The 15,369-nt window shown below is 33.4% G+C and overlaps 1 protein-coding gene and 1 non-coding gene across 2 annotated transcripts; both read right to left on the bottom strand.

Moving 5' to 3' along the window:
* Positions 1-11,292: 11,292 nt before the first annotated feature.
* Positions 11,293-14,629, bottom strand: LOC108473718 (eukaryotic initiation factor 4A-14). The gene is made up of 5 exons (XM_017775439.2): positions 14,306-14,629; positions 13,089-13,158; positions 12,856-12,962; positions 12,280-12,710; positions 11,293-12,182 (listed from the first exon to the last, which is right to left on the bottom strand). Exons 2-5 carry the CDS (start codon positions 13,154-13,156, stop codon positions 11,547-11,549), a joined length of 1,242 nt encoding a protein of 413 aa, XP_017630928.1. The 5' UTR covers positions 13,157-13,158; positions 14,306-14,629; the 3' UTR covers positions 11,293-11,546.
* On the bottom strand, positions 13,337-13,447 carry LOC128282885 (small nucleolar RNA snoR98). Its single transcript, XR_008273236.1, has one exon. It is a non-coding gene; the product is annotated as a small nucleolar RNA snoR98 (small nucleolar RNA).
* Positions 14,630-15,369: the final 740 nt, after the last annotated feature.

Below are 15,369 nucleotides of genomic sequence, written 5' to 3'. Positions count from 1 at the left end.
TGTCCGAAGGCATTTGAACAGTAGCTATATTCGGTTAAATTTGAAGGTATGTGATTCGGGAATGAGCGACCTTGCTGTAAAAATTTCAGTTAATACGCTTGTAAAATCCCAACAATGAGGTATGTTTCAGTATGTGCATTGGAATAGTTGATTTCCTTGAATAATATTCGCTCGATCGAGTAATGAGCTTAGGTATTTGGCTAAGATGATCCCTTATGTATGAATATAGGGGTTGGAATGTGAAGTAGGAATGATTTGAGAATATGTATATATGGAATTATCCGTTTAGTTATATGAATGCTATACTTCAGTTGTGCTTAAATTCTTTGCTCAAAACTTACTAAGCATTTAATGCTTACTCCGTTTATTTAATTCTCTGTTTTATAGATTTTGGTTCTTCAGCTATCGGACTCGGGATTTTTGAAGTCAAAGTTGCCCACACTATCAAAGCTCCTTTTGGTATACTTTGGTTGAACTTTGAAATGGCATGTATAGGACTACCCTTTTGTTGTTGGTCATGTACCCTTCGGTTTTGTGTAAATTTGGATAGCCATGCGAAAATGGCTTAAATATACTTCGATCATAGCATTATAATCATTTTGTATGTTGTCCATCGAGAGGTATGGAAATGTTGGTAACGGTTAGCCATGGGAATGGTTATTCATGATCACTTTTGGTATATGTATGACAAACTCTAGTTGATCCATGGAGGATCATGAAATAGGTAAAGTTTACCTTAAAAATAGATGCTGGCAGCAGCAGTGATGTGGATGTGAAAAATCACTAAAAATAGTAGGAATGGAATTAAATAGTGAATAAATTATGTAATCAAACCTTGATGAATCTATTTTCATAGGAAAGTAACGAAACGTTCATATGAACAGTATATTATGAGATGTTAAAGTTTTTGTGAGACAGGGCCAGAACGGTTTCTGGATCCCCTGATCTGACTTTGGAAATTCATTATAAATTAACCAGAGACATTTAGAAGTCATTCCATATATGTATAGATTCCTTTTTGAGTCTCGTTTCTATAGAAACAAACGGCATCAGTATTGAAGCCCTGTACAGGGAGATATCCAAGTCGTAATGCATGAAGGTCAGTGTAGTCGCACCCTGTAACAGGGGATACTTTAACTAATAAACTGTACTAATTGGCCCTACCAAAAATTCTAGAAAAAAAATCTGTAGATGGACATATGAGTCTAGTTTCAGGGAAAAATTACGAAACTGATTTTTGAGTTTTGAAACTCAAGATATGATTTTTAAGGTGACAGTGACGCAGTTAGCCAACTGCCTGGAAATTTTTAAAATGGACTGTGAAAGCAAGTGATTTAAGTCTGCAAACCCCTCGTGTCCGACTCCGGCAACGGTCTCGGGTACAGGGTGTTACAGACGGTACTAAAGAGGTACTAGTAAAGACAGCACAATAGACAAATATGTTTGCCAAAACTACTTCTCTTTGAGACAAATCTATTACGAGTATATCTGCCAATAAGTAGTTCTATGGGGAACCGTCATAAAGGGAGATCAATAACTAGAATGGTAAATTAGATAACAATCTGCTGGAAACTATAAATGTTGGATGTAGTGCCCTAAGTGTATTACTTTCGTCAATATACACTTGTAATTTTTCGAACAAATTGGTTAATAAAACAAATTCATTAATTACGATTAATATACTTTGCATTACTGTCCTCAAATGGTTTTTGCATGCAAAGTAAAATGAAAGCAAATATTGCTCATTGATTATCTAATGTTTAACTAATACTAAGTAGTATTATGTGGTCAGATCGTAATACGAAAAGATAGATTGTATCAGTAGATGAACTTAAACATATCCTTAGTCTAATCAGAAGTGAGCAAACCAATTGAAAGACTAATATGTCGTCTATCAAGTTCAATTGGAGAGATGCATTGTCTTGGGTATCGAAGCGAATGACTCCTAGAAGATAAAAAAACTAGATGTGACTGACAGTGCATCAGACAGGACCCAAGCAAAATAGATCCTAAATATGTTTATGGATTTATTCACTTGTAACATTCATAGTGTAATGTACCTAAATCTTGAGTGGATTGTGGATTATGCATGCGTGACTTGTACACTTTGATGTAAGTAAAAGCCTGAGTTCAAATAGATAAGGAATCAAAAGCTGGTGTGTTGGGTGTACGACTTTTTTAGTATGTAGTGTTATTCACAACAATAGAATTCATAGCCCAAAACATGGGTAAATAATATCTTCTCATTGGCATTATATGGTTGATGAAAAGTAAACATAGTCAGGGATCGTCTGTCTTTGTGATGGATGACTTGATTACTATTTGATAGTAATTGACTTTTCATTAAGGAAGATGTAATGGTTACCATGAGATAAAATAGGGTCATACTAGGAGATCGGATATTATCCCAAAGAGATCAAGGATATCCTATGAGGGTAACACACTTATGACAAGGTCATTGAACAAGCACTAAATAATTGCTTTTGTCATGAATTTATAATCAATAGGTGAAAAGTCGAAACTTAATTACAAATCGTTTGAGCCTCAACTACATATGTTCAATTGGTCTCTCCGCTATCTCGTTGAAATCATAAATGAATTGCGTGTTTGAATAGAAATGAATTGAATGAATAGAAAAAGAGAAATAGTTGTTTCAAGAATGATTATGGTCTTGTTTGAAATGAAATCATTTGGAAATGAACGTAGGTTTCCAAAAATGAAAATGAAAATTTGCAATTCTACATAGGGTTACTTAAAAGGTTTCCAAAAATGAAAATGAAAATTTGCAATTCTACATAGGGTTACTTAAAACACTATAGAAGAATGAGTTTATATTTTTGGACTGTTTTGAAGCCCGAAAATAAAAATAAATAATTCAGTCATAGTGAACATGTTGAGTTGTGACATATTGAATAAATTTTCTCTAAATTTTACTGGGGTAAAATTGAGATGAGAAAATTATTTAATATGTAGATATTAAAGTTTATTTTGGGAAATAGAAAAACTGAACCGGGTTAGATCATTAGCTAGGCTTGCTGCCCCCTATATACTAGATAGACTAGGATATTGTTCTTCTAGTGAAAATAAACTTCTACAACTCTATAAAGGTTTTACCTTCTCTTCTTATAAATAGATGGCACTAGTAGAGCTATTTACACAACTTTTGAGAGATTGTTACTCTACCGAAAAATAGAGAGAGTTTATTTTCAACTTTTAAATATATTTTTGGCATAATTGCAAAAAAAGAAAAAAGAAAAAATCAATGTTTGGGGGTTTTTGGTTTTGTGCCATTGACATTTTTTTATTGACACCTTCAATGTTATGATTTTTTTAGAAATCAACCCAATTTTAATGGTAAATGTGAGTTGACTGTTAGTCAAGCGCCGATCAACAAAATAAGCCTACGTGGCACGCCACATAAGCACGATGACATCATCTAAAAAAATTGTTTAACAATTTTTTTCATTTTGTTTCATTCTTTCTTCTTCGCTATTTCTCTCTTCCTTATTGTTACAGTAAAAACACACACACACACCCCACCACCATTTTCATGCCTACACCTGTATTTCACTCTCTCAAATACCCATTTCAACTCAATATATTTGTTGGTTGCTTTTTAACTGAATATATTTGGCTCTAAAATATTTCTGGGTTTTGAATTGTTCTCTGTTCAATTGTTTCTTCTATTTTGTTTGACAATGGTTTGCTTGGTTTCTCATACGGGAAGACTGCAGCAATACGATGACCTTAGCTATGGCCAAGTTGTCGGGTGAGTCCTCTTTTCCTGTTTTGAAATGTCTGGAAATTTGGAATATTTGGGCTTTTTTAAAGAAATGGTATTTTGATTCTTGAATGAAGTTGGTAAAATGGGTTTTCTTTATTTATGCGAAAGCTCTTCCTTTTATGGTCTTTTGAGCCTTTTTTCCTACATTTATGTTAATGGATTTTTGTTGGTTCAATTATATTTTCATAATAGGCTATGATCTTTCTATCGAAATCTTGATTCTTTTGTTATCTTAATGAACAAAGCAAGTTGTGAAACTCAACTAACTATGATTAAAAATGGTACTCTTTAGATTGAAGGGTTTAGGAAAATTTTAGCCATTAATGATGACATTTGAGTAATTAATTTTTCCATTTATTTAGAATCATAACTTTCCTTTCCCTTGAAGATAACTTAAATGTCTTAACATACAGCTTCTATACATTATTGGTTTAGTGAGAAAATGAACTTTTGATCTTAGGAAATCTCAGATTTTCTCTCTTTCTCAGATTTTTAGATGAAGAATATTCTAACCAAAGATATTGTGTGGGTTGCCAATAGAGATTGGGAATGGAGGGGAGTGAAGTGAAAATGGGTGTTTGGAAAGAGAAAATCTGGGAAACCAGTTAGAGGGGAAAAGAGAAGAAGAAAGAAGATGAAAAAAATGAAAAAAAAATCGTTTTAATGATGTCACTAATGACATCATTGTGATTATGTGTCACGCCACATAGGTTATTTCGTTGGCCTGTCATTTGACTTACGGCCAACTCACGTTTACTATTAAAATTGGACAAATTTCAGAAAAAATCATAACGTTGAGGGTGTCAATAAATAAATAAAAAGGTCAAAGGCACAAAACCAAAAGCCCCAAAAACGTTGAGGGTTTTCTTTTTGCAATTATGCCTATATTTTTCTAGAATAATAATTTTACTAGTTTCTATTAAAGAAGAGAGAATTTTCGTTTTCACCCCAAAAGTAAAACGTTTTCTAGTTCTATATTTTGGTTTAATTGGTTCGACCCCACACTCGAAGCAGTTCATGGTACAAGAATAAAGGAGAAGATCGTTTGGTTGAAAGTTGAAAAACATCAAGGATCCGCTTATCCAAAAACACAAGTATGTCTTCAGTTAAGGTTTATTGCTATAAATATCACAAACCGGGTCGATTTTTAAAATTTTAATTTTTTGCTGTGTAAAAAAACTATTTTCAAAGCGTATTTTTTTCCAAAAATAAGTCAATCAGTCTAATGCAGATGGACATATTATGTTGTAAAATCAAGGTATCACAAAAAGGGCAAATTACATAGAAGTAATCTCAAACAACATTCCAACCTGAATGAAGAGTAGAATGTTAGTTTATCCGCCAGAGTTAGGGTAGACAATGGGCGATATGTGTATGGTGATCTACCGTAATTTGGTGTAGCAGATTAAACTAGTTTTCACATTTAAGGAGCTTGAATCAAGCATTTTTGTTATGTTTAATTAAGTTTCTTTAGTTTTACGAACATACAATAAAATGTGCAAATCAAGTCTTTTATTAACCTTAAGAGTCGAATAAGGCTTAAGGGAGAACTAACGTACTTCGTGAATATGCAGGAGACCATTAGAAAGCATTTCGAGCCAATACTGAACGTTATGTCACAACATGAGAGATCCAATATCGCAACATAGGGAGCAGAATAGAGAAAGTAAGAAACTGTCTTCAATGTCGCGACATACCCTTGAAGATGGCTGTAGAGGAGCATATTGGTTGCTATGTCGCGACACAAGTCTTGGTGTGTCGCGACATTGACTCTTTGACGAGAATAAAATATGAAGTAAGGGTGTTTTGGTCTGCACAATCGAGCTTAAAGCTTAGGAATGTTAGCTAACTTAAGGTTAAGGACAACAAATACCTGAAGGCTATAAATAAACCTATATAGCACACGTTATAGACACCATTCTATTAGCTCAGGTTCTTTTCTTAGATTTTAGGTTTGTTTTATTATTTCTCTTAGGTTTTCATAGTCTAGTTTATTTGTTTCTTCAAGAGATCTGATTGTAAAGCAAGATCAACTTCTGTGGATTCATATTATTCAATATCAATCAGGCTTTCTTAAACTCTCTATTCCGCTTCATTTCTCATGATCAATTTTTCCATTCTTTCCATATAGTTTATTAAAGCCATGAGGAACTAATCCTTCTATGGGGGATTAGCGAGTGGAACTAATCCTTCTATAGGGGATTAGCAAGTGGAGGCATGATCTCTTAACTATTTTGTAGGGTTACTCAACGGATCAATTGTTTGGAAAAGGAAGAACGTGAAACAAACCCTAGGCTTGACAACTCTAGGAAGTCATCAATGCGGGAATTAACCCAAAATTGGTATTATCCATTCGTGAACACCTTTACCCAAGCTAATCTGGACTGTGAGGTCGTAAGATAAGTAATTCTTGTCGACTTGTGTTAGTGGAAGATCGAAAGATCCTGCTAGGGTAGCGACTAGTTGGTTGATGAAGAACCCGAGACGACAGTTAATTGGGATTGCTGAAGCAAGCTGATTTGATTCACTTTATTTATCTCTATCTCTTGAAACTTTAATTTCTTTTTATGTTATTTTATTTTATTATTTTACAAACCCTAAACATATTTTTTTATTTTACTCTCGTACTATAACTGACTTAAAGTATTAATTAGATATTTAGTTGTTTAGGTTAAGATTGATTTAGTACTCGCCTCCCTTGGGTACGATCCTCGGAGTACTCACCTACTTTGTTATAAAATCTATATTACAACTTGACCCATATACTTGAGGATACCGCCTCGTAACTCTCTATTTTATTGCAGTATTCACACTCTGGACTTTAGTATGTCCTGATGTGGTCATAAGGACAAGTGAGAATTCACCAGAATTAGTTGAATGGTCATAAGCAAATCAAGTAACGATCGCTCAGCGATCATTCCACCATTAAGGAAAGGTGAAAGGCTAATAGGATTTAGACACTCTAGACAAAACGAGATCATCTACACGAAATAGGGAGTAATGTATGTTGGGTTCTTTTCTATTTAAACTTTGTTAGATGGGTTTATTTTTGTAAAATATGATAAAGAAACTCACTAAGCTCATTCGAACTTATTAGGGGTTTCGACCTATGGTTGTGGGATTCGTAGGATCAGGAACTTGATGAGGGACGAAGCCAGACCATGTTAGATTCAAGATCATCATCAGTAGGGTGTCATGCACATAGGAAATGGGTACCTTCAGAGGCTTTGCCTCGGGGTTGATTGTAGTTACCTTAAAGTTCAGATTGGAGATAGGAAAATTTTACTTTAATTTAGGGGTTTTGTTGTAAGATATATATACATTATTTAAATAAGTTCATCTTAAATTCATTATGCTTAGAATTGGTCCTCGGTTTAAATCGAGTCCATTTTTTACACTCCTTACCCAGATTCGATGATCGGGTCGGGTGAGGGTGTTACAATTTATACCAAAATTACTCAATCAAGGCACTTGCCCTCAAAATACAAAATAAGACAATTATAAACTTACTGAGTCGGGAGGCATTTGTTGGATGCTGTAATAACATTCTATTTATTAAAAATCTACTTGTACCTACGTATGAGAAAAAAAAATTGTATGCTAAGTGAAAATACTTAGTAATATTACTATGATATAAGGCACAACAAGTAATCTTATACACGCAAATATAATTAATTCATATAAATTTTCAAGCCATTACATAAATACACATGAATTTCATGTGACCATGCACTTATCAATTACTCATGCTAGACATTTATTCATTAAACTAGGCTTAATCTTTACATATATGCTACTTGTATAAAACCATGTTTGTATCTATTTAAGCATGATTCAGTATTACCATTTCAATTGATTCCAAGTCTATGAGCTCATTTATATTCAAGTACTCATTAGTTCATCATCAACTCAATTCAATATATCATCCTGGGCTACCCGATAATGATGACTTACCACCTTGAATTGTCGGGCAACGATGGTTTCTATAACTTATCAATTATGTCATCCCGAGTTGCTCTGCAACAATGACTTAACATATCAGATTATCCGTAAACGATAGTTTACCACCCTGTATTGTTCGACAATAATGGTTTCTATAATCCATCAATTTTGTCATCCTGGGTTGCCCGAAAATGATGAGTTACCACTTCAGATTGCCCGACAATGATGGTTTACCACCCCGAATTGCCTGACAACGATAACTTACCACCTCAAATGCACAACAACGATGGTTTACCATGATAGTCAGATCCCATAATATTTTAACTACATCCAATTATCATCTATCATAACATAATTCTATCCGATTTGATTCGTATTAACTATCTATTACCAATTGAATTTGGAATTTTTGTTCTATTCGATTTAGTCTTTATCCCAATTACAATCTCGATTTCATTAAGTAAATTGAAATTATCGTCAATGATATATCTCAACAGTGTATGATATAAATTAACTTGAAATTTGTAGTGATTAAACAAGCTTTGAATTATAGAAATACATGCCAGGAATTTCGAGCTATTTATCGTTGGCTTTAGCTTTTCCTTTCCCTCTAGAGAAATCCGAATCAACGTTAGCTACGGATTAACATGAACACACAATATCATTAATACTCAACCAAATTCGCACTCAATTGTCATTTTATAAAAACTTTATATTTTATTCAATTTAGTCCCTAAAATCAAAACGAGCATAACTTTCAAATCTAAGATTCAATTTACAAACTGACTTCACTTTCATCCATAACAAACCCTTTAATCTATATTTCTATTCATTCTTCATAACAGTTTTACACTTTATTCACTTTAGTCATTATGTGTAAAAATTAATAATCAAACTTTACAAACTAGTCTTTTTTTACATCCAAGCTTAAAATCTAACAATTTAACACAAAAAACTCCAATAAATCAACAATGGAAACTTTTTAAAACTTTATTAGTTTTACAAATTGGTACACGGGTTAGCTAAATCAAGCCCCTGGAACCTCAAAAACATAAAAATTACAAGAAAATAAACTAATTTGAACATACCAATCAAGGCCAAACCTTCAACTGTTGCTTAGGTTTCTTTCCTTTTTTAGTTTCAACCTAAGGAGAAAGAAGATGGTGAAATGTTTTTCTTCCTCTACTATCTTATATATTTTAAGCATTTAAATTTTAAGTTGTTTAACTTTAACTAATTTTAATTACCATCAACGAAGAGACAAGCACATTACCCTCCACTATGCTATGCTTTAACATGGTCTATTTGTTATTTTAAACCTCAAGTTAATTGCAATTTAAGTCCTCAATTCATTTCCTATTTAAAAATCTATAGCGTTAAAACTTTTACAATTTAGTCCCTAGGCTCTAATTAATCACTAATTCGGCAAAAATTACCTATCCAAAATTCAATTCACTTGTATAATAAATTTGTCCATATTTTAATAATATTTACAAGCTCAGTTTACAGAAACGGGACCCTAAAATCATATTTTCTGACATTATTGACTTTCGGGTCGTTACAGAGTTGAAGAATCAATTTTTGGATGCTGAAACAACTTCTCAAATTCCTGAGGATCGCCTATACCTACGTACAGTGAAAATAATCATACGCTGAACAATAGGGCTCAGTGGTAAATTTATAATTTAAGGTATATAAAACATAAGCATTAGCATTAAACTTTAAGCTAAAATTTGTAATTTGCACATAACATCTAGCCAATACATAAACTAATTGTCAACCTTTCCAATATCAAACAAAGAACATATCCATTATTGTATCAATGCAAAAATAACATATATATCCAATTTACCACGAGTATGACCAATTCCAACCTACCTATCAATAGCCAACCACTCCTTACATACCAATTCAATATTAACCATGAATCAAACCAATTCAATATTAACCATGAATCAAATTCTTTATAACATATCATCAACATTATATTACTCATGTATTATGATACACAATTCATTTACTTTGTTGTCATCCTATTCAACTCATTTCTAGAGTTTATCAACTCATTTGCATTCATTTCGGTCCTCAGGGCTCACTTTTAACTAATTTACATAATTGTCAACATGTTTCCATTCATCCCAAATAACATGTATACATAATTGGTTCAAAAGGCATCATATATTACCAAATTCACATCATTTACCAAACTTATAATTTACAACCCTTATTAACCTAACTCGGACTCGAACAAATACTCGGATCATCCAACCAACACACCTAACTGGCACCAAAGTGCATCATCAGATAAACCAAAGTAAGGTAACTAGCACGTAATATGCATACTGGCGTACAAAATGCATCTTGGCACAGGAAGTGCATGCTGGCACACAAAGTGCATCTTGGCACACGGAGCACGTATCTGGCACACAAAGTGCATCCTGGCGCATAAGCTTGTAATCCCGTACACAACTCAATCCTATGACATGTCAATTATATCTGACACATCCTGAATAGTAATAGGGTACAAATATTCAATTCATTTACAACTTAATATGATTACCATTTATCAATTATATTCACAATCACAACCAAATCAATTAACATATCACATAAGCTTCATGCCATTCAATACATTTTCTTCCAATCTCATAGCACTTAATCATATTCTGAGTAATTCATAATATTTTACAACTTATTCAATTTAGTTCCTCATTTCGACAATTCACAATCAAGCTTAATTCAATGGCTTTTATTATCACTAGGTACTCACCTTGATATTTCTAAATGTAGTTAATATGAAGATGCAATCAATTAAAATGAGCTTATATCGTAAATGTGCAAACCGTGGTCTCGCATCACTCTCCGACAACTCCCGTTTTTTCTTTTCTTCTCGAAGTTTCCACGTTGATTTTAGCTAGGAATAATCACAAAACATATAATTTTGTGATTTAATGAATATCAAATCCTTAAAACTTCTCCCTTTTATCTCTTGATAAAATTAATTGTGATTAATTCAAGATATCAAATACTACATACATTAAAAATATTTAAGCCTATCAAGTCTAACTTTTTTAGCATACATTAATCCTTTACTTTATTCACGAAAACTACCAAGAAATGGAATGGGTAACAGTAAATTATGTTGTCATTGTATAGTGAAACGAGGTGCAAAAGGCAATAGTGCCAGAGTGTATGAATTATTTGATAGAGAATTCAGGACTCAAAACTTTTCCTTTTTCTGTGTGCAACCTTTCGCTTTCGAAGATGGATTGATCCCTCAAGGAAATATTTCACTATTATTTGCTAAGAGCTGCTCACATGCTTGCCATGTTAAAAATTTGCAGAGAATATTGATATTTTTTGTGGAAGGGAAAAGCTGCCCTAAGACCGTAGGCGCAGAGCGAAATGCAGAAAGATCATGAAATAGACCCGTTGTTATTTAAGTAATGGACAACCATGTGCACCAATAGGGTTTTAGCAAAATGTAAGTTCCCCCTTGCGTATATAGCTTCTTTGTATTTGCATTTGAGCCCATTGGAAATAGTTAAGAAGACGCCTTCTCCAAATGTATGAAATGCCTTCCATGATTTTATATTATAACTAGAAAATGATGACATACAACTCAAAAACCCTACTGCTGCATAAAAACTTGAAATAACATATTAAACCCACCACAAAGGAGTAGGCAAAACTGGATTCAATGGTCAGATATGTTTAAGAACATTTAACTTAAGACGCTAGATAGGGAGAAAAATAAGAAACTTGCCAAAACAACAAAACACCTTGCCTCAACAATATTCAAAAAGGGTGTCTAATCTCATCAAAGGAGATCAGCAACGTTTGATGGCAGCTCCTCAATGACCACATTATAGAACTTTTGGATGTCAAAAAGCATCCTCTCATCATCTGTAGTCACAAAGTTGATGGCCACACCTTTTCTCCCAAACCTTCCACTTCGACCAATACGGTGGAGGTAGTTTTCTGGTTGAGTAGGCAGATCATAGTTTATGACTAGAGAGACTTGCTGCACGTCAATACCTCGAGCAAGGAGATCGGTGGTGATGAGAACACGAGATGAACCAGAGCGGAATTCACGCATGATAACGTCACGAGTATTCTGGTCCATGTCTCCATGGGTGGCAGACACTGTGTGGTCACGGCTTCGCATCTTGTCAGTTAACCAGTCGACCTTACGCCTGGTATTCACAAAAATGACACTCTGGGTAATGGCTAGGGTCTCGTAAAGATCACACAGAGTTTCAAGCTTCCACTCTTCCTTTTCAACATTCACATAAAACTGCTTGATACCCTCCAGGGTTAGCTCATCACGCTTTACCAAAATTCTCACAGGCTTATTCATAAATTTCCTAGTAATCTCGAGGGCCTCCGGCGGCATTGTGGCAGAAAACACTCCAACCTGAATCTTGGCTGGAAGCAGCTGGAAGATATCATAGATCTGAAAGAGATAACAAAATTATTAGAGCAGAAAAATATCAAAACCTAAGAATTCAAAGTTCATTTGAATGGGAAGATAACATGATGAAATAACAAACCTGATCCTTAAAACCACGGGAAAGCATCTCATCAGCCTCATCCAAGACAAACATCTTGATATAATCAGGACGAAGTGACTGCCTTCTCAACATGTCAAAGACACGACCAGGAGTACCAACAACAACATGAACACCACTTTGAAGAATGCGCTGATCCTCACGAACACTTGTCCCACCAACACAAGCATGGACCTTAACACCAAGGTAATCACCAAGTGCTCGCATGACCTTCTCAATCTGTTGTGCCAACTCCCTTGTGGGTGCCAAAACCAGAGCCTGGCATTGGACTACAGCATAGTCAAGTTGCTGTAGAATTCCAGAGCAGAAAGTCGCTGTTTTCCCAGTTCCGGATTGTGCCTGTTGAATCACATCAAGACCCTTGCAAAATGGTACAATTCCTCTTTGCTGAATGGCAGAAGGCTTCTCAAAACCTTGAATGGCGATTCAGCATAAATTAGCAAAAATTGAAACATAGAAATATTATTTTAGTTTGAACAAATGGCAGACTATGATATATGAAGAATTTATGAAAGCAAATTACAAACTTTATGATTTTCTTTCCATTGTTTTACATACCATATGCATAGATACCCCTCAGAAGGTTCTCTTGAAGTCCCATTGCATCAAAACTGTCATAAACTTCATCATAACTTGTGAAAAAGTCATCTCCATCAGTCTGGAGCCTGTGAGTTTTGACCACATAAACATCACCAAATGGTAAAACAAATATCATTTTATATGTATAAAGCATAAATAGAAAAACAGGTAAAGAGAGAAAAGCATATATCAACTACAAACAAGAAACTTACAGCTCAGTCATTTTCTGGTCATATTGACGAGCATCAAATTGGGATCCTTCTGGTGCCAAACCTGCCATGACTGCAGAAGGAAGAAAAAAATGAAGCTATTGAGCGTAGTTCAGCCCACAAATTACAGCATTTCAGTTTAAGAATATAACAGGATACTGATAAATAAATCAAGATGCTGCCAACCATATAAACGCCAAAATTTATAAAACTTCAATCGCAATTAAGGTCAATGCCTTTCAATATTGACAAAATGTAAAAGAAGAGCCAAACTTGCACTCCATGTGAAGCAGAGAGCAAGCATTAACTTCTGATTTAATATCTGGAGAAGATACAAAGGGGCAGATGGCTATCTGATAATTGGATGGCAATCCTCCATCAGACACCACATTGTCCACTTCTCCAATATTCCACTCGGAGCCAGGCACTTAAAAAGAAAACTGTTTAACAAACTCTTATCACCAAATCTTTAAACATTACAGCACATGACACATGCTGAACTGAAGACACTTCTAGGGAACACATAATCATTACTCATCAGTTGATTATACATCCATTCTGATGTTAATAATCCTAATCCCAGGCAACTTACTGTAACAAACCCAAATCCAGATTTCAGCTCCAACAAAATATCATACTTGCTCAATCTCAGCCGTAAACTTAACCATTATAAAACACTTCCACAAGTAATGTTTTTTCCTTTAACAAATTGCATTAATTTTATAGTGATTTCAACCCCAAAGCTGGAAATTTCAAATATAACAGTTATGATCCATTCCCAACCAAAAAGGAAAAAAAAACAAGTCATATTTTTTTTTCTTGAATAACAGACGCTCAGGTTACTATAAACTTTCCAAATTCCTACCATTTGGAACCTAATAAAATACAAACCCTTTTATTCCTTCTATTACTATTCAAAATCCAACAATTTTTTTTTAACTTTAGATAAACACGTATAGCTAGGCTAGTCTAGCTGAGCTACAAACTTATTAAAATGTCAAATCAAAGAAAAACTACCGTGAACTGATAAATCTCAAAACCAGAAACCCAGAAAGATAAAAAGAAAACAGATCAAACCCAGATCCCATACAGTAAAACGAATCCAATAAACATCAAATAAAACCCAACAAAAGAAAAACATAGATTCAACAAGAAACCAATCAAACACAAACACCCAAACAATACAAAAAAAGAGAAGAAAAGAGGGAAAAAGGAGCAACCTGGAAGAGTAGGAGCAATAAAAGAAGAGAGTGTTTAGAGGGGTTGTTTGGATTGAAAAATAGAGACTCCTCGGATCTGCGCCGTGGAGTTGATAGGCAAAGACGATAGCGAAAAGGCAAAATAACAATACAACAAATCTTAGGTGCTTGGAATTGATCCTCTTTTAGGTTTTTATATAACCCTTTCAACTTTTTTTTTTTTTTTTGAATAACCCTGGCCTACTCCTACTTCACATCAAAAACCCTTTTCCTTTTTCCCCTTTTTCCCTTTTTGCCCTACCTTGTTTTCCATTATTCTGTTTATGTCCTCAGTTGAGTTGGATTGGCCTGTTCTCTTTTTTTTTTTGGGAACTCTATGTACAAATTTTGATTTAGATTTAGAACTAGTTTGGGCTTTTTTTTTTTTTTTTTTAAGTGTTTTTGAAAAGTGTTGTGAAAAAGTGTTTTTAAGAAGTACTTTTGAAAAGTTTGATTTAAAATTTAAGTGTTTAGCATTGCTGTTAAAAAGTGCTTTTGAGAAATAAAATGTCCATTTTAGACATATTATTATAAAGTAACAAATATGTATTTAAATAATATTTAAATTAGTTAATATTATTATATTTTAGTAAGAATATAAAAAATTATTATAACTTTTTGTTAGTATTTTAATATATAAAATATAAATTTTAAATATTTTTAAGCAATAAATATTAATTATTTATAAAATTTAATTAGAATATATAAACTATATTTTAAATATTTAAATATAACTGTTAAATATTTGTAATTAGTATTTTAAAAATTATTTTTTTATTTTTAATTAATGATTTTAACACATTTGTAATTAAGTACCAAAAAAAAAAGAAAAAGTACTATGGTATTGGAGGGGTAAAAAAATAATTAAGCATTAAAAGTGCTTTTGGAAGAGGAAAAGCTAAAAATTTTAGCTTCTCCTTTTCAGAAGTACTTTTCAAAAGCACTTCTAAAAAGCTAAAAATTTTAATCAAAAGCAGCTTGTTCTACACAGCTTTTCTTCCAGAAGTGTTTTTGGAGCCAGAAGTGCTTTTGAAAAACAATGCAGA

The sequence above is a fragment of the Gossypium arboreum genome, chromosome 10 (assembly GCF_025698485.1).
Source record: "Gossypium arboreum isolate Shixiya-1 chromosome 10, ASM2569848v2, whole genome shotgun sequence".
Taxonomy (NCBI): Eukaryota; Viridiplantae; Streptophyta; class Magnoliopsida; order Malvales; family Malvaceae; genus Gossypium; species Gossypium arboreum.
This window is presented reverse-complemented; position numbering and strand designations above follow the sequence as displayed.